This window comes from Bidens hawaiensis, unplaced genomic scaffold (genome assembly GCF_021521415.1).
Source record: "Bidens hawaiensis isolate Kalapana, Puna unplaced genomic scaffold, B.hawaiensis_p1.1 tig00057612_1, whole genome shotgun sequence".
In the NCBI taxonomy this organism is placed as follows: Eukaryota; Viridiplantae; Streptophyta; class Magnoliopsida; order Asterales; family Asteraceae; genus Bidens; species Bidens hawaiensis.
Window position 1 is genome coordinate 8,130 of NW_027500374.1, and position 20,834 is coordinate 28,963.

The following is a 20,834-nucleotide window of genomic DNA, read 5'->3' on the forward strand; positions in this document are numbered from 1 at the left end:
GTAAAAACAAAACAAGAGAATTCGTAAGAAATTTCCCAAAATAAACGCAATGTACTAAATTATAAAAAAAAATCTTTTGAGAATGAGGCATAGTATGTGTGTGTGATAAAATAAATAAGCTGTAAACAATTAAAAATAAAACACATTAGTTGTCAAGTAAGCACATATGGGGTCCTAGGCATGTTACTATGGCACCTCTAACGACCTATCTTACAACCTTCGGCTCTGATACCAATCTGTAATACCCCAATCTAAGGCGGAAATGTTGGGGCGCGAACTGATTGCTCATAGCTCACAAGGTACTATCATGCAATATAATATGACAATATCTATTTAATTATTTTTAAATAGACAAAACATCATCCAAGTACATCAAGTTTGAGCAAATTACCAAAGCAATCCAAATTTAATTTAAACATATCAAAACAAATAAATTAACTTAAATAGTCTTTTATTAATTTTATTCTTAAGGTCTTGCTAGTTGTCACTTCACCTAGCTTCACACCAACTGATAGCCTTTATATGCATAGAAAATAACATAGTTTTGTCAACACATGGTTGAGTAAGAAAATCATCAGATTTGTTACAATAATAAAAATAATAAAAAGGCAAAATTGTTATTGTGAATGTAAAGCAATCAAACCATGAGCAAATAAAAGCGTTAGTTGACCAAGTCTCATGGACTATGACTACTATGACACTCGTATGATCATACTATAATGATATTATGTTGGACCCCTCCGAATTGCTAGAATCAAGTACTCTAGTAACAGTTAGTCATTTAATTGAATACACGCACAACATATGACAATTTGCTACTGTGTATAATATAATATATAAATATTGTAAGTATGCATACGTCTCCAAAATATGTTTGAAAACAGTAAATAAAAAGGGGAATGATTTCTCACCTTATCACTTAGACGAGATTAGAGAGTAATAAGAATAACGAAGAACCGAACTTTAACGTGATGACTGAGCTAATCCAAATGAGACCTAAAACTTAGTGATAATAAACTAGAACTAAAACCGAGAATATAGTCGATGGAATCAATCCAAACAGACATATAGAACTCCGGTTATGAGATTTTTACAGTTTAAGCGAGCTGGTACTGACCAGAATCCGAACAGCGAGTTAGAAGTCGAGTTTTGGTTAGTACACTCAAAATTGTATTTTGAGCAAAAAAAGTCTTATGGGCCGAAAGCTAATACCGACTAGAAGATGGAGACAAACTTGACTAATACACCCTTAACGGGCCGGGATCAAATTGACCACCAAAACTTCCTCAAACAGTGAAATTTATTGAGGGCTTTTGTTTATTGAATGAAAAAACTACAAGATTACAGAAGACAACGTACCCAAACGAGAAAAGAAACTAAAAGGAAATCGAGGTCAATGATGTCTTGAACTTCAAAGTCAACAAGCCTTGAACAAGCTTCATAAATTGATGGAGATTAGAAGGGTTGAAGGAAGAAATTTTTGGGTAGATGACGGCTGGGAGAAGTCGTTTAGGGTTTAGGGGAAATATAATATTGAATAATATAGAGATTAATGGTTTAGTTAAGTAATTAATCGGTTAAGGAAACTGAATTATGAATTAATGACCAAAATCGGGTCTTTTGATCAACATAATCTAAGGGAAATAGTGGCGGATGAACCTAGACATTATACTACACTAGATTACTTTTCTTTGGGGCTCAAAATTCGTGATTTGGGCTCGATTAGGAAAGATTTAGCACTAAAAACGAATTAACAAACCAAAACTATGTGGGGACCTGGCCGTCGCGCATGGCCAGGTTAGGCATTCCTCCCCGCGCGGTGTGGCGTGGGGGTGCGGGATGTCCAGACTTTTCCAACTTGCCATTTTTAGTCCATGAAGTTCCAAAATTGCATTTTTAAGCCATTTTAAGCAACTTTAAATGTTTCTAAGCATTGTTTGACAAGTTTAAAAGTTATTAAAATATAAAATTAGGTAAACCAAGTCAAATACTAATAAATATAAGTTTTTATTTATAAGAATGATCTTAAATGTCTTCCCGGGTCAGATTAACGAATACAAATTCAATTGCGAAAAATCCGAGATGTAATAGTCCTTGACACAATGTAATTATTGGGAAACATGTACTCGAATAGATACGTAATTATAATCAACCAAATCACTCTAGAAGAGGTTGAAACATATAACATAAATAAAGCTCAACTCATCTAAGTACGTCAAAGGTTGTCCAACAATTAACTCTTATCATTTCTTTTCAAAGAATGAAAAGTTCATGGTTTAGAAATACCATAATTAAACGCATGTGCATTAATATGTCTTGCTAGGTATACACGATATGATATCTTTTATTTATTGACATGATATAGCTTGTCATGCGAGGAGACATTGAAATGGTCAAGACTAATATGAGATAATAATTTACTAACACATCAAAACAAGTTTAATAATCTTGCAATTGCAAATGTAGAGAATGTAACATAAAACAATCACAAATCTTGTGGTATTTGTTAACGTATCCAGCGGAAGAATCACATGAAGTTCATACAGCATTTCAACATAACAAATTGTGCATCAACGAATCAAGTGACGAATAAATGACTATTAAAATTTTGAGCGACTTTCATAGAAGATCGACACCCACTATTTATTTAAAAAGTTGTATAAATAAGGGGAAGTATTATAGTTGCTACACTCTTGTTTCATTCACTAAGTTATAGCCTTTTAGGATTTCTTAGTAAGGTTTATAATAAGACAACATAAATGATCCACTAGTATCATAGGATTTCCCTTAGCTGTGATTTTGCCATACAAGAGTTTCCTTGCAAGAACTTTAACAATGGAACATCTCTAAACTTATGAAATGTCAACCTAAAGGAATGTTGTAAAAATTATTATTATTATTATCAACACCTAAAATGGATTTGTCTTCCTTCAGAAGTTTTCCTTATATATATTTCATTATATCATAAACTAATTAATAAAATACCTATATTTATTCATGAAACTCTCTTTGTTATTTTTTTTAAACGTAAGTTTCTTTTTACCTCATATGTGACTCTTTAGGATATTTGTATGTTTAAAAGACCTTATTTGTCACCAGGCCACCGACCCACTAACCCAAGTGATCTCTCTTACAGTTTTGCTATTAGACTTCTTTTCTAACATTTAATATTTTATATTATCAAATACTTTTACAGTATTACTTGATCAAAGTTTGCATTATTTTCGTAATTTTAAAAGGTTAACTAATAGGCAAGTCTAATGTTTACACAAACAAGAACTAATTATTAAACAAGCTAAATAATATAACTCAAAAAATCTGATTTACTTTTATATCATTTTGGTGTCGTTCTAACATATCTTGAAATTGAATTGGAATGAGTAACAAAACTTCCTACATCAAAAGGTATACAACATGCATATCCACCATTGTACATAAAACATGTCTAAACTAGTTCGTCCTCAATCCACCACGTCGTCACTTAACAACTTGAACTTACTGGCATCAAGAACCAGCTTTCTTATAGAAGAAAACGAACCCAACAAGCCAAAGCCCGTGAAAACGACCATTATAAGAACATTGATCCAATACGTGCATGAAGATCTTGATGGCTTGTAACTCGTGTTGTATAGAAGCATTGGAAGGATGAAGTCCAATGGAATGAAACCTACAGCTCCGACAACACTACTAATGTCCCCAAAAAATGGTAACATCGCTGCAAAAAACCCGCAAAAGATCATGTAAAGTGACCGGAGAATCATTCTTGGGATTAAGTTTCGTTTTGAGAATATCCCTTGATTCACATCTGATGATTTTGTTTCCATGAAAGTAAACCTGTTTTTTATAAAACAACTTTTAAGATGCATGCTTTAATACATAAAAACTAAAAAAAGAAATAACGGAAATCAATTTATAAAATATGAGTTATATTATTATATTCTAATAATACAATAGATTAAAAGGTTAATACTTTAAAAATAGACATTTGGCTAGCCAAATATATCAAAATAAACTTTAAATTTAGTTTTTTTAACAATAAATATAAACATAAACATGTACTTTTTAATCAGCTGGCACACAGACAACCTAGTGATGGTTTGTAAATATGTATTTGGTTGTTCAAAAAAAAAAAGACAACCTAGAAACGTGTCATGTGGAATTTTAAGAGGAAGAAGTCGGAGACCATAAATGATCTAGCTAGCGAACCCTTTGCATGTACTAAAATGTTTGAACAATAGGCCAATGAGTTTATAAGATAACAAAATTTCAAAATTGGAGTATACAAACATATTAGTAATCGTAATTGAAGTAGCATTGAAATGTTTGAAGTATGATTGATTTCTTTTGAGAACCACTTTGAGTTTTAAGAACCCGAAATAACTCAACGTAACGATTTTTTTTTTTTTTGAATTTTTTTTACACATTTGTAATACGTAAGTGTAAGTAACGTAAAAAAATTACAGTATTTTTGTACATACCGAATCAACTTATTACACATGTGTGACTAATATTTAAACTTGTGTAATCATCAAGAATCTTTATTCTGTCTCCTGATTCATTTTTTAATCAGAATTATTTACAGTCACATATTTCATATCATTTAATTAAATGTGTGGTCCATATCGAGTTCTTTAAATTCTTACAACTTATCAAGTTCTCAAAAGATTCCTCCCCTATTCAAGTATATACTTGAATAGGGGAGGAATCTTTTGAGAACTTGATAAGTTGTAAGAATTTAAAGAACTCGATAACAAATACAAGCATAATAAAGTCTATTGCAAACTAAGGCATCATTAGGGGTCCAGATATTCAAGGAAAGCATGAAGCATCATATAACATATAATGTAGAAATCAATTTTATTATAACGTTAAAGTCAAAGTTTCGAAAGTCGTATATGACACTCGAAGACCAAATGGTACGTATTAATAAACGCAAAGATATTTGTACATCATGGAGTAAAAGGTAAATGATTTTGAATTTATACTTTAGTAGCAAAGCAAAATATCTAAAAATAAATCTTAAGGTTGAACCAGGTGTCACAAATATAATAATCGAATTATTATTGGGTGCTACTAAACATACCCATCTTCTACACCATTTTTACTGAATGTACGCCCCCTAAACTTATTAAATTAATTACTTTTAGTTCTTAACATTATTTACATATGCATCGATACATATAACAATAAAGATTATTATTATATAATAATAATAAAGATTATTATTATTATTATCATTATTATCATCAAGGACAATAAACATCGAAAAATTTAAAAAATTAAAAAAATATATAGTTTTTTAAATATAATATTTTGAAGAGAGGCCAAAAAATACGAAAAAAAAGTGTTTGTATGAAAAAAACGTTTAAAGAAACTGAGAGTTCGGGAAAAAATATAATAAAAAAAACTTTATAGTTTTTAATTTAATATTTTTTAAGAAGACCCTAAAATGCAATAAAATGTTGGAGGAGAGTAATATGTTAAAAAAGAATTCTTAAAGAGAATGAAAGTTCAGGGGATGGTGTATTACAAATAGAGCAGAGGGATACGTTTAGCCTATCCCTTACTATTTGATTTCTTGTACGTTAGGGCTAAACTGACATACTTATTTTTCTCTTCAAATCATATTTCTCAAATCATGCTTACATATCTAATTGTTGTTAGCCATAATTTTGTTTTGGACAACTCATCGAGCCTATGATGGATTGATGTCTTATTATTAAATTGAGCCCGTAACTTGGTTTACAAGGAATAAATTACTTGATGAATAAGTCGAAGCAATGACTTGAGCAACAAGGAATTTGATTATTTATTAATTAATTAAGTTATATTGTTTTTTTTAATTAATGTTTGAATATTATTGGGTTTTGTACTCTAGTTTAATTAGGTTTTCAAGACTAAATCTACTGGGGTCACATGTCACATGCTTAGCCAAATATCCCGCTAAAACTATTTTCATGTTTTTAATGAAAACTAAATTATGTCAGTGTAATCAAAACTAGGTTTTAAAAGCTCGAGCTGGCATGTTCACGAGCCGAGCATAGCCCGAGCCAAGGCCAGCTCGAGCTTGAGCTCGATATTCATTCGAGCTGGCTCGGCTCGAGCTCGAACCTTAATCGAGCTAAAAATATGAGATCAAGCTCGGCTAGGTTTTAAATCGAGCTGGCTCGGCTCGACTCGATTTGGCTCGAATTGGACTTGCCTTACCGAAATTCTCACGCTCAATTTTGTTAATTTCTCATTTACTTTCTACATCACAGTGTACAAACTAGAAACTTAGCAATCAAGTTGCAAACGTTTTGTAGATAATAAAGATAACATAAACTTACCAAAACATCATCAAGGGTCGAGAAGGGTAGTGCAAATTCAGAAACACCTGGTACTGTGAGCTGTGAGCGGCCGACAGATAGTGTGAGATAGGGTTGAAGAAGCAGGTCGAAGAGAGCGGTTGGTCATGATTTATAGGGTCGAACAATTAGGGTCGATGTTATGTTTGGTCATTAGTGCCTGGTCATGTTATGAAGAATTAGAGTTGAAGAGAGTGTGAGATATCAGATAGGGTTGAAGAATTATGGTCGATGTTATGTTTGGATTTTGTATAATTGTATTGGGCATTTAGGCTGGATAGATTTTTAATTGAGAAAGAAAGCCCATGTACTATATATTTAGACTAGATAATTATATGCATGTATAGGGGAGGGTTATCCTAAAAACAAATAGTTTCCTAGGAAGACTAGGAATAAATCATAGCCATTGGATCACATCAATCAATGGTTGAGATTTAAAATTACAAAAAACCGTCATAGTTTTCTATAATTACTCTTTCACCATTATAACCGACATAGTTTCCTATAATTGTTCTTTCACCATAGGTTTTAATGCCAAATGTCAAAATTATATTGGTTCTTACCATTCCTAGGAGTCAACTTCTTTTTATTTAAACCCTTTTCTGCATGTATATACATACATATATATATATATATATATATATATATATATAAAATAAATAAAATAGTTAGAGCCAATCGAGCTAGCCTATTGAGCGAGCTCGAGTCGAGCCGGGGCTAGCTCAGGCTCAGCTCATTTAGAAATCGAGTCGAGCTCGGCTCGGCTCGTTTACAATCGAGCCGATTTCGAGCGAGCTTTGAGCCGTGAGCTTTTTGAACAGCCCTAATCAAAACCTATCAATGAAAACTTATTTGTGACGGTATAATAAAAATATTTATATCTTTAAGGAAATCATATCTACCTTTTCTTTAATGAATCAATTTATAACCAATTTTCAGTGTAAGAGATGAATGTGGTAAAAATTAATAAATGATAAAACAAGAAGAAATTATGAATAAATAGCAATTTTATTCTCACGTATTCATTCTACCTCCTTGGAGTTCTCATACATCTCTTTCAAATATGTAATACAAAAACGCGTTTTAGTCATGCTAATTTTACATATAATGTTCTCTTTTTATGTCATTTATAATGAAGCAACTTATCATCTTTTGTTAGAATTTTCTAGTTCCATTAAAAAATAGAATTACAACTTATAAAATCACTAGATGCATCTTTTTCATGATTATGAAGAAATTGCGTGAGAATGTAACACGTATTCGTATAAATATTCCATTAGTAAATATAAATTGAACTTATTAAACTATTTAATTTGATAAAATATAAGTTTTTTTTCTAATTTAATCATTTAATTTTTATAGTTTAATTGTATTTTTTAAGCTTTCCGTACATCACACGAGTTTTAAAGCTAGTTAGTATTATAGTATATATATCTAAGTTAGTGGGTTATAGCATGAGAATCGTAATTTTAGAGTTCATGGAAAATTATAGATATCGAGTTTATTATCTAAATCGTTTTTTGTGTTCATCGATTCTGGTTATCAAACTTCGATTGTATTGCTTAATTTGTTTTAAGTATGGTACGATATTTATTTCCAGCTGACTAGTCAACTCTTAAGGGGCCTGTATTAAATTTAGTTTTAAATAATAGTCCCCTTTTGTTTCTTAACAGGCCCCATGTTCCAGAATTTTTGCAATCCAATTGACAGACCCACTCAATAAATACACCAAGTCAATAAACGGTAAACAATCAATTAAACATTAAAATGGTAAGACAATTTTACCAGTCCAATGGCGAAGAGTTGAAGAAGAACGAAAATAACACCGAGCCCCAGAAGCCAAGTCGGGGCTAAGGCGGGTCCCTCGTCGGGCAATAGACTCTTGAGAATGTTTGAGCTAACTTTATTGCCAAACACGTAGTACCCTGAGACTGCAACCGTGTAGAATGTTACAAAAATCACCGAGTAACACATCATAAGCCCTTTTAACATCTTTCCTGTTACTGGTGGAGCCAATGTAGCCTATATTCCAACAAATAATAATACTACTTTCACTTCAAACATATGTTGTAAACTCATAAAATGAATGTAACTTCTGAATTTGATCATCTTACTTGTATCTCAGGGACAATTCCGTTACCAAATATGGCTGCGATTATAGAGATTGATGTGAATGCACTCATAACCTCCGAAAATTTTGATGACTCTAATGAGTAATCTCTTTGAGGTGGTTTTTTCGATATCCCTGTAAATAATATCATGTCAGAGATAGTGACGCGTTGACTTAGGTTATGTTTTATATCAAACAAGTCAAAAGCCCCAAACTAATTAACAATGATATATACAAAATTTAAACAATAATTGTTTTTGGTAAAGGTGTCAATCGTGTCAGGTTGGCGGGTTGAATTGTTCAACCCAAACACGACCCGCATTTTTATTAGTGTCAAAAACATCAACATTAACCCACACGCATTTAAAATCATGCAACCTGAACACGACCCGTTTAACTCATTTATCTAAACGTGTATAACAGGCGACAAGTAATTATTAAGTTCTAAACTTGATAACTTGGGTTGATGGGCTGTAAAAGGATAGGTTAAACGGGTCATAAATTGGCCTGTTTAACTAAACAAGTTGGCGGGTCGACCTGTTTAAATAAATAGGTTGGCGGAGGGACCTGTTTAACTAAATGGGTTGGCAGGTCAACTTGTTTAACTAAACGGGTTAAACATGTCAATCTGAACACAACCTCTTCTTTAAATAAGTTAAGATATGCCAGCCCAAACCCTGATTCGTTTTGTGTCATGTTGATGACAGGCTGTTTTTGACTTGTAACCCAACCTGCCCCTATTTAGACATGGGTGAAACTTATACCTTCAAGGATACAAGCAGAAACGACAATAATTGTGTAGGCTAAGCTCAAGAAAAGTGAAGCCAAGTTGACATGTCTAAGAGAATGAAAAGATGGTAATTGAGAAAGAACCATCATCACCACGGTCACCATTGCTATGAAGTGCCATAGACGAAGGGGCCCGTTAGGAGAAACACTTGAATACATTATCTAAACGACAATAAACAAATGTCAACCAAATAATAAAAAGTGTTTTTGAGTAAGATTTAATGCTTATTTATGGGTTGAACTTTTATCATACCTGGAGGCATTCCCCTGCAAGCAAGATGGCTCCTATGCTTATGCCAGTGTTAATAGCGGTTTGAATAAAAATTACAAAATAATACATCCATCCGGCCCCTACAATAAAAACGGCAAATAAACTGTCATGAATAAAACGACATGTCGCTTCTAGAGAAGTGGTCAACAGTCAGTCCCACAAGTCAAAATACGTAAGTTTCCGGTACAGGTCGAATAGGATTGACCACAAACAGTTTAAAATGAAGATTTTTTTTTTGTTTTAAGTGAATAACTAGAATGTAAATTTTGATAACAGAAATTATACAATCTTAAATAGTAAACTTTCTTTTTCAAATAATTGAATCAAGAGGGTTTATCATTGAAAATACACTTCTTTAACTTTTAACAGATTTTCTTTTTCACTCTACCTATTTAACCTCTATAATATTGGAGAGATATAACATAACCTAAATCAATGCATTCATAACTAAACAGACTGAATTTGAATTGAGTCATCTAGAGTCTAACTTAACTTCTGCACCCATTAATATAGTTGGGTCGGTTACTTAACTTCTTACTGTTGTATGTAACATTCTTAGCAATTCATGTAATCTTATACTATATAGTATGCATAAAAAAACTGCATCACATGAGAATAAAAAAAAATGGCTCCCTCCAAAATAAAGAAAAACGGTTCAAAATAGTTAGGCTTTCGTACAATTCAAATCAAATTGACCTAAAACACTTTAGACCAAAATCTTAAATTCTTTTTAGTAAACAACTTGTTATGGTACATTTAGGATTTGGGACCTTATGGTAATTGTTTAGTAGGTTCCGGTCTATGTGTAAATAAAGAGTAACTTCCGAAACGTGTACTTAAACTTGATTACTCCTAGTCCTGGATATAACTGGCGTGTCAAATATAAATACAAAATTAAAAATACTCTATACCCGTTAGATATAAAACATAACCCAACTCAATATATTCGTAAAATCGTAACTAAACAGCTGCTACACATCTAATCACGCATAGAGACCGAAAGAACATACCCAATACATCCAACGCAAGTTTCCGGAAACGGATGTGACGTTGACCTGCCTTCTCGCAATGCTCAAGAACAAGGGACATGATAATAAGAGTAGAAAGTAACCACCCCCATGACCGTCAGACAAAAGAATCCAAGTCCCCATCCCAGTCCTCTGAATGCGTACGGCAGGGTCAAAATACTGGGCCCCACTATGGCAGTAGTCAGATGAAAGCCAGCATGATACCATTCACCTACCGACAAAAACAAAAACAAAAACAAAACATAAAAGTTAACTAAGGTTGAGACTAAGATTACATTAACTGAAAACTAACAGTTCCTGCTCTGAGGTCCTAGGTTCGAATCAGTGAAACGTTAAACTATAATAATATACGGTGATTGATAGGGCTTACTGCAGAGTCAAAACGCCATCAGAAAAAACAACTGAAAATTAACAGAAAGATTTATTTACCTTTTGATTCAAGGACAAAGGTGGCACCGGCATCACCCTGCCGGAATCTTTCGTTTTCCGGTGACGGAGGAGATTCTGTCATCATGAGGAAGAAGCATGTATGAACGTAATATCAAACGATAGAAGATAAAACTGATACTTTTGGATGTGACATATTATTATTATTATTATTATTTTTTGTTAGTGTGAATAGGAGGATGTGGGTGCCTTTGTGTGACACCTAAAGAAAGAGACGTATTGGGCATTGAAAGGTTTGATTGAAATTTGAAAGATAGACGGCAAATAAATTAATTCAGATCATACTATTTTATTTCATACGATATATATGGTTGTAAAATTAAATTCCAGTTTAACCTTTTCTCAAAGTCAAACCCTTTTTTATAATTATAATAAATATGTTGGTCAACATGCAAGATTATGATATCTACAATTTTTAATACTATTATTATAATTATTTAATGGTAAAGGTTTCTCGATAATCAATATGATAAATGACTTTTTTTTTATGGGCGAAGAACCGAAACTAGAAATTCTTATTGGAATGAAAATGTGATGCAAATTCAACTTCATAAACTTTTCCTAATAAGAATGTAGTTGTATGTTTTGTTTAGTTTGATTTCTTTGTAACTTTGTTTCTATTGTAATCGTTGGGCTTTTGTTACTTGTAATGTTTTGGTTACTATTTTTTGATATATTCTTTTTTTTCCTTCTTCCAGGTTTTAATATAATAACCTTTTAAAAAAGAGTATGCTTTTCTTTTATTTTTTAATTTTATATTTAAAATATAATTTAGTGGTTTAATCATTTGTAAATTTGAATACAGAAATTTGTGTTTAATTTTGTTTTCTATATTTTGAATTTTGATATATAATTTATGCAAACTAAGTTGTAATCAAATAAATTATCTTTGACTTGTAATATCCAAATGATATTTCAGGTTTGATACAACTTGGTGTTTGATAAAATTTATGTTGTAAAATAATATAAGCAAAAAACTAACCCTCGTTAGTGAAAATGACGAGCCATGTAACGTTTTTTGAACATAAATGATGTTTTCCGTCATTAAGTTTGTCAAATGACGTCCATTAAAAAACAATACAAACATAAATAACGTTTTTTGTCATTTTGTCAAAATACATATATAAATATCTATTTAATTACTAATCAACAAAAGTGAAATATATAGAAAAAAATTAAAATCAAATTCAAGTTTGTAGGAGAGAGAACCCAAGGTCTAGACCCCTACCATACTTGAAAATTAAAAGGCTATTTGGCATACAAGTGTGAAAAATCATATAATGATTTCGACTGTTATACCAAAAAAGATATATTTGGAAGACAGGTGTGAAAAATCATATGATCATTTCGTGTTAGTCAACAAGGCTTTTTGGGTGGTGAAGGTAGGGACTAGCTCCAGTACCAGGCCGAACCAAACCAGTATTGTTATCGTTTTTTTTGGTATCTTCTTTTTCTCTTTACTTTATTTTCCTTCTAAATCTTTTCAATTTAGAAAGATACAAATTCTTTTATTTTACTCGTCATTTTCTCTTATCTCCCCTCATTTTCTTTCTTTTAATGAAACTCGGGAACACCTCTTTTAATGTTCCTTCCTTTTCCTTTCTTAAATGAAACTCGGGAACACAAAATATTTTTTCCATCTCTCATTTTCCTTCCCTTTCCTCCTTTAAATGAAACTCGGAAACACACTGTAAAATATAGAAATATGCTATAGTGACACTTCATATATAAAAAGCTAGTGTAGCGCCCTCCCATTTGTTTTCCCGCTCATATTTCTAGGGTTCATCTACCATTTTTAAGCAAATAGAAGGCAATTGATTCCATTTGAAGAAAATCACCGGCCCACTCTACTGTCTTCATTCCCATTGAAGCAAATAGAACATCAAAATCAAAGAGTTATTGTTTGAATTGAAGCAATTGTGTTCATCGATACAACCTGCAATATGTATTTTTCTCTCTTTATCTCTCAATTTCGTTATGTTTTAAAAAGTATCTTAAGATCTATGTAAGAGTCTGCAAAATATGCGCAACATCAAATTTGGAACAACAGTCAAATAAGATACTGAAACACAAAATATAAGGTTTTATTAAAATTCTAGCTACTGCACGATAAACAGATAGAACCATTCTGATAGGGCTGTATTTTAACTTGATTACTTCACTAACACAATTAGCACAACTATAGTTAAAGTTAATTGTTCATTGAGAGTATTAACTTGAATTAAACCAAGTTATTAGTAGATAGAAATAGATGTTGGTCTTAATTAAGAGTATTAACTTTCATTGCCATAAAGTACTAACTATGATATGTTTTTTCTTTATACGAATGTTTAAAAAAAAGACCCAAACACACTAAAAAACAGCTTACTGTTGTATCAAAACACATGAAGCAAAGTAAATAACCATTTTTAATAAGAAATGATAGGATAACATTTTGATAGCAAGCAAAATAAAAGTTCATTTATAACTCTTTAGTTTGTGTAAATTTGATTAACTTTTGTTATTATAATGGCTTATGTGTATTTTAACGGGTTGAGTTAATTGCACGTGTGATCAAATGGATCGTACATTCTTTCGCAAATTGTTAATATACATGTCTTCTGATGATAGCGATGTTGATCTTAATGACGATGAGGAAAGACAGTTTATTCGCGAACATCGTAAGTTTATCCGAAGTAATCATATTCATGGACAAGAGCATCTATATCACGATTGTTTTGCTGAAAATCAGTATAACCGTCAGATCTGTTTCGACGGAAATTTCGAATGCGTCGTCCTATATTTTTTCCGTATTCTAAACGAGGTAGTGGCTCACGAGCCATACTTTGTTCAAGGAAGAGATAATGTCGGAAGACTCGGTTTATCTTCTATGCAAAAGATAACTGCAGCACTTAGAATGATGGCCTATGGGGTAACCGCATATTTTATGGACGAAAGCATACGCATTGGTGAAAGCACCGCAGTGGAGAGTCTCAAAAAATTTTGTGAGACAATAGTAAGTATATTTTCAACTGAATATCTACGTTCACCAAACACCAATGATATTACCCAATTGCTTGCTGTTGCGGATCAACGAGGATTCCCTAGAATGCTCGGAAGCATTAATTGCATGCATTGGAAGTGGAAAAATTGTCCCACGGCTTGAAAAAGTATGTACTCTGGTGTAAGGCCCCGATCCCGGTGCCCTATTTTCGCGTTGGATTTACTCATAAACACAGTTCTAAATATAAGAGAAAATTAAAACTTTCGCAAAATAAATAAAACTTCAACATTCATTACAAAACATTCATAACTTGTCTTTAAAACATAACTTAAAACATGTCTTTTAATTCAAACATTAATAACTGAGTCTTCAGATGTCAGCTTCTTTATTCATCTGTCATGTGTCCCCCTTCAAGCCAGCTGTCTCATTCTACTCACCTGCGTGCATACTAAAAGTCAGCTACGCTGAGTGAGTTTTAGCTAATCAGGAAAAATATAATACATTCACATACACACACACACACACACGTATCCGTAGATACATATTACATACTTAGCCTGTTACCTTTTATTCATTCGTACATACATACTTTCTTTCTTTCTTTCTTTCATGCTTTCATACATTCATAATACATATATAACTATCTTCACCATCTCATATATTTTTAGGGTCTGGTCACTTCCTTCTATATCAGATATTATTAGGGTCTGGTCCCTTCATTCTCTATCTCAGTTATTATTAGGGTCTGGTCCCTTCCTTCTCTGTCTCAATTATTATTAGGGTCTGGTCCCTTCCTTCTCTATCTCAGATATTATTAGAGATTGGTCCCTTCTATCTAATCAACCATTCCTACACTTCTTCATCAAGCATTCTATTATATACGTTCATATATATTCTTACTCATTCATACATCATTCATGCATCTTATATAAGACACACCTTTCCTGGCGATACATGCAATATCCGAAGATCGCTCACGTGCCAACAGGCATACATTCATAACATTTATACATACTATCACATCAATCATCACAGCATACACTTACCATTTAAGGTAAGTGTATTAAAATTCACATTGAGTATGCACACAGCCCCGAATACATAACAAGGAAATGGGGCTAGAAACTAACATGCGTTCTATTACGTTCATCGTTAATGGTTATTCCTTTCTTTAGCTGTGTGCGACTAACTGTATAACAATTCCATGTATCAATTAACTATCACTACTCATATTGCGGTTCTAGTCTAATTATAACCCTCAACAAATAGGGGTCCGGGGGCAGTGTGGTTCTTGGGGCGGCAGCCCCTAGCAGGGTTCAAGGGGCAGAGCCCCTGGCTGGGGTCGAGCTGTCTTAACACAATTTCCATTAGAATTCTTTAATAATATTTTATTGCTAACTCATTAATCCTTTAAGGTATCTTTCATCAATTAATAAGGTCCAAGGGCTTCTTATGTAATTAAATCATTCCTTTTGAAGTTCAGGGACCTTTTCGCCATTCTTTAAATCTTAATTCGTTATCCAGTTCGTTCACGAAGGAGGCTCCTTCGTTATTTCTTAACGAATGGATCCCTATAACGAATGGACTATTATAACGAATTGGCCTTTATAATGAACTGAACTTCATAACGAATGGACTCATTTGTTTGGTCTGGCTAACAAATGAACTCTATAACGAATGAGTTTCATTCGTCCCTCACTTAACGAATGGCCTTAACGAATGGGGTTAGTTCGTCATTCTTCCTTAACGAATGGCTGTTCATTCGTTATTTTTCTGTAAGGAATTAGGATTAGTTTTTAACGTAACGAATTAGGGTTAGGTCAGAGCATGTCAGACACATTCTCTGACATACTTAACCTCGTAAGCCGTCATGCCGTAAAAAGGGGCAGTGGCCGGAAAAACGTATTTTCGCACCGTTTTCACCGTTTTTCGTCCCGTTCGATCCAGATCCGGGCTAGGGTGACCTCTAAGCTCATTTTTTGATCGGTTTATACCTGATTCCATCCGGATCTCGTGACTTTAACGGTTGAGGGTGTCGGTTCATCGTTTCGTGACCAGATCTAGCGGGTTTGGATCCATATTATATTATAACTTTATTACCTCGGATCGATGCTCGGGTTTTCTTGGTTATTTTGCTTAGAGAGAGAGAAAATAGAGAGAGAGAGAGCGCTTAAATTTGTGCTTTGGGTGGTGTATGGAATGGATGAGAATGAATGAATCAAAGGTTAATTATGGTATATATATCATGGGTCATGGGCTTAGCCCATGGTATCTCTTCCTTATTAACCCCAGTCCATTACCCACATTCACTTAACTCAACACTAGCCCAACTCTTAATAAATAATATTATTATTTTATTAACTGAACGGGAAGCGGGATGTTACATCTGACCATATTCGTGAACCTACTATTATTTTAGAGGCGGTTGCCTCATATGATCTGTGGATATGGCATGCAATTTTTGGTATGCCTGGTTCACATAACAACGTTAATGTGCTAGAGAGATCATTTATTTTCACGGAACTTGCGCAAGGGCGCGCTCCTCTTGTTAATTACACAGTCAATGGTCATGAATATACCATAGGGTATTACCTTGCAGATGGTATTTATCCTAAGTGGCAAACTTTTGTGAAGACGATTCCATCAACAAGAGGAAACAAGCATAAACATTTTTCAAAAGCACAAGAATCTACAAGGAAAGATGTCGAACGAGCATTTGGTGTATTTCAACAAAGATTTGCAATCAATCGAGGACCTTCACGAATGTTCAAGTGAGCGTGCTAACAAGCATAATTAAAGTATGTGTTATTCTTCATAATATGATTGTTGAAGATGAACGTGATGATGGTGACTGTCTTAACATTGAGTATGGTCAACTTGATGATGATCTTCCATAAGCACTCAAACATCTGATTTTATGGACTTCATCCAACGCCATCTTCATATTAGAGATAGCTCGGCACATCATCAACTTCAAGAAAATCTAATTGAACATCAATGGCTACTCTATTCCCAACAATAAACGATATGACGTTATATTTTATTATTTCGTGAATCTTATAGTTAGTGTTAGAAAATGTTTTGTGATGTCATTAGAATTATGTATAGACATATGTTATTAGAACTTGTTAGCTCAACTTTTGTTTAAGTTTGCATCTATTTGGGCATTGGCTTGTAATGCCATTACTATTTTCCTTGGATCTATATATTTTTTATTTTGGGTCATGGGCCATTTATTGCGGTGCCTTGTTTATAAAGATTTCTAAACGGGTCGGGTAGCATAAAGATTTCATGTTTGATGAAGATGGGAATGGATATTACATGGATGGAAAGGTATCATGTTGTATGCGAGTTCACGTTGGGTACTTGCTTAGAAGCTGAAATAGTTATATTTTGTCATTGTGTTTGCATTGTTATTTTAATATTTTAGTTTCTTTAAAATTGTGACCAGATGTATAAATTATGCAGTTACTGGTTTTTTTGATGGTGTAGTTAAAGTTGTGTTCATGTGGTTTTTTTGGTTGTTGTTTGCCCTTTCCCGCACAAATTTTTGAATGACTTTGGATGGGATCAGACGAACACATAACATGTTTAATTACTACGACCTGTGTTATTTGGCAGGAACACAAAAGGGATTGCAGGTCATGACTCATGAACATGTGACATTCGGTATGGTAACCCATTCTAACCAAATAGCATTAACTTATTCAATGGATTAGAGTGTTCCCCTGCTTGCACTATCCTCTTAATGAATATGTGGTGCAAGTTGAATTTGTATTAGTCTTACACAATACACAATTAATGATTATATTAATTGATATGTGTTGGAAAATGATTTACTTGCTTTGTTGTATGTAATATTGTTATCCGTTTTAATCGATTCTAGAGAACCAAACATGCCTGTGCGCCACAACACACGGGGTATAGAACCTTGTTTGTTGCTAATTTGAGTCCTTATGGGTGCATATTTATAATTATGTTATCTTGCATTATGCAAATGGATATTTCAATTTGGATTGTTTATTGTTAATATAATAAGACACAATTAGTTGTGATTGTATGTGAAAGAAAGAGAAAGAATTAATAAAAAAATAATATATGGATAAATATAGAGAATTGGATGTGGGAGGTTTTTAGAAGATAATCAAATATTAGAGAAAAGTGTGTTTTTTAGTTAAATTATAGAGTTAGAGATGATTGATGGAATGAGAATGCTATTAATATAAAACATTCTAATAACTTGTGATAAATCTAATTGTTTTTGTGTATTTATCTCTCATTTCCGATTAACAAACTTAGGTTCACATACTTGGCTCAAGATAAGAACAAGCAAATAGAAATAATAAGAGAATATACGGTTGAGACTAATAAAATAAACATGTTGGAATTGAATAGTGGATAAAAATATTTTAAAAAGTAATTAGTTTAACTTTTAAAAGTTATATATGAAAAATTATAAATCAAAGTATTTAACTTTAAAACTTAATACTTCTTATCTCTAAAATCAAAATATTAGATTCTCTAAAATTCTAAACGGATTAACAGGTCAACCCACTTTTTAACGTGTTGGTTCAGGTTGACCCATTTTTAAGACGGGTCGTGTCAGCTGACTTAAAACCTGTATATTTTTGTGTCGGTTTTTGGGTCATGTCAGGAATTGACAACCCTAGTATCGAGATCAAAATTGTTTGGTACAGTATTAGTTCGGTATGGTACCTGTTCGGTACAGTACCGGTACCAAAAGAAAAAAATTCAGCCTAATACTAACATCGTATCAATTTCGTAAAATTAAAATGTTTATACTGAATTAATACCGACAGTAACAAATACGATACGATTCTATGAACACGCGGTACAAGTTGCTCATCAGTGGGTGAAGAGCCAAAATTGATAGTGGGACTTAAAGTGAAATATATAACATACATTATCACCACCCTCCCGTCTATGATGCCAATGGTTTTTTTCTTTCTTTCTTATTGTAGGGGTAACACCCCAAACCAACCATCTACAACTATGGTCAGAGTATTGTTACGAAAAGAGAATAAAATAACATCCATGCTCATTAAAGACAAAGATGATCGCACACTAGACAACAGTTGGAAAAGAACAATTCTATCATGCTTGGCCATTAGAGGTAATAGTACAATTGTAGATGTCATATTGTCCTATATATCTCAGATGTTTGTAACAATGCTCGAGATGCATCAATATCATCACATTTACACCTTAACTATATGTTCTTAACATCATTATCAAATTATTCTCATAAATCACTCATATATTCATCCATTAAAGTTAATCTTAGTTCAATAATCAACCCGATTAAGGTTTTCTTTAACGTTGGCGCAATCGAGTGAACAAACGTTAGTTTTAACTTTTACAGCAATTTTTAGTTATATTGCGGGAGAATAGAGGAGGTGGTGTTATGACGTCAGCGAGTAACATGAAGAACGACGGAGTTACGATGGAGGAAGTGGAAGAAGATATAGATGTTGAGTCAGAGGACGAAATAGTGGAAGAATTGGGAGCCGATTTTTTATGTAAGAATAAAGATTTCTTTGTGTATCTCAAAAAGCAGCAAGATAGAGAAAAACGACGCAGTCTGTCCAGACGAATCTGTTCAATATGACATCAATGCCGAAAAGTGCATCCATGACGAGCATGATGAAGGCAGCGGTAGCAAGAAACGAAACATCGACGAGATCAGGTAACCTATTCCCACAAACACTACAACCAGTACTATGTTTAACACCTTTCCGGCACAAACAAGCATGCAAATACCAACATTACAATAGAACTTGACCTTCACACACCCAAACATCCAAACTCCCATATCGTAGTCACCATTTCAAGCATTTTACACACCGCATCCAAATGAACAATGGTCGATGGGACCACAATCAATGTATCCATTTACATGGAATTTAGGAATGAGATCAGAAACTGTCATGTCACCTTTTGCCTTCAATGAAGGTCTATTCAGGTCCACAACCCCACCATCGACAACCATCCTAATACCTCTACACATTCTAGTAACGAACGGCCCAAAATCAACCATACAATCTCTAGATCTCACAATGCCCTATAAGTCATCGTCCGCTTATACCCAATCCAAGTTTATAAAGAGAATCATAGAATCCAAACTCCCAACCAAACTGAAAATGCCATCTACCACCGAAAAATACGATGGCATGTGAGACCTATATGACCATATATTTTCGTTTATGGGGGAAGCAGAAGTGAAAGGTTGGTTGATGCTTGGTTGGTGCTACATGTTTACTCAAACACTAATAGGCGCGGCACGAATGTGGTTTGACAAGTTGGCAGCCGGTAGCCTAGACATCTTCAAAGACCTTCAAATGGCTAAATGAAAATAGGTTGAACCGGTCAAGTGGGTTATATTATTTAATCTTAAAGTTGTTTAATCATATATAACACTCACCTTATTTATAAATCTCAAGAAAAGAAAAAGTGTTTATGCCAATACCGCCAATATGGCCATTGCAACATTGCTTTTGAATTTCCATTCTCTTTGCAGTGAAGGAATGGTTGCAGCTAACGCGTGTGTTGCTATACTTTGGAAGTCTAGCAGTGAATTATTCAGGCCTTAACTTTGTAAGTGACCTTTAACTTTATTAAACTTGTTGGTGTTTATCGTTTGAGAAATATAGGCTTTATGGTTTGGGGTTTCATAGCTAATGAAAAAAACCAAAAGAAAAAATAAAAACGAAACAAAGATTAAAACCCAAACCTAAACGGAACCAAAAACCGAATAAAGTAAAACCGAATAGAACAAAAATGAAACTACAAAAACAAAAACAAAATTAAAACTAAGTAATCGAGTAAACTGAAACATAAC

General features: G+C 33.2%; 1 protein-coding gene and 1 pseudogene across 2 annotated transcripts; one reads left to right on the forward strand and one right to left on the reverse strand.

Annotated features, from left to right (window-relative positions):
* Positions 1-3,348: 3,348 nt before the first annotated feature.
* Positions 3,349-11,361, reverse strand: LOC143601915 (putative GABA transporter 2; annotated as a pseudogene). Its single transcript, XR_013147746.1, has 8 exons — positions 10,975-11,361; positions 10,528-10,756; positions 9,500-9,597; positions 9,222-9,408; positions 8,462-8,592; positions 8,125-8,369; positions 6,178-6,186; positions 3,349-3,834 (listed from the first exon to the last, which is right to left on the reverse strand). The product of XR_013147746.1 is annotated as a putative GABA transporter 2 (transcript).
* Positions 11,362-13,585: 2,224 nt separating this feature from the next.
* LOC143601913 (uncharacterized) lies at positions 13,586-14,137 on the forward strand. The gene has a single exon (XM_077079196.1). The coding sequence runs from the start codon at positions 13,586-13,588 to the stop codon at positions 14,135-14,137; it is 552 nt and encodes a 183-aa protein (XP_076935311.1).
* Positions 14,138-20,834: the final 6,697 nt, after the last annotated feature.

Bases quoted from the DNA above. Each gene is read 5' to 3' on its own strand.
- LOC143601913 (XM_077079196.1), top strand. From the start codon at position 13,586: ATGTCTTCTGATGATAGCGATGTTGATCTTAATGACGATGAGGAAAGA.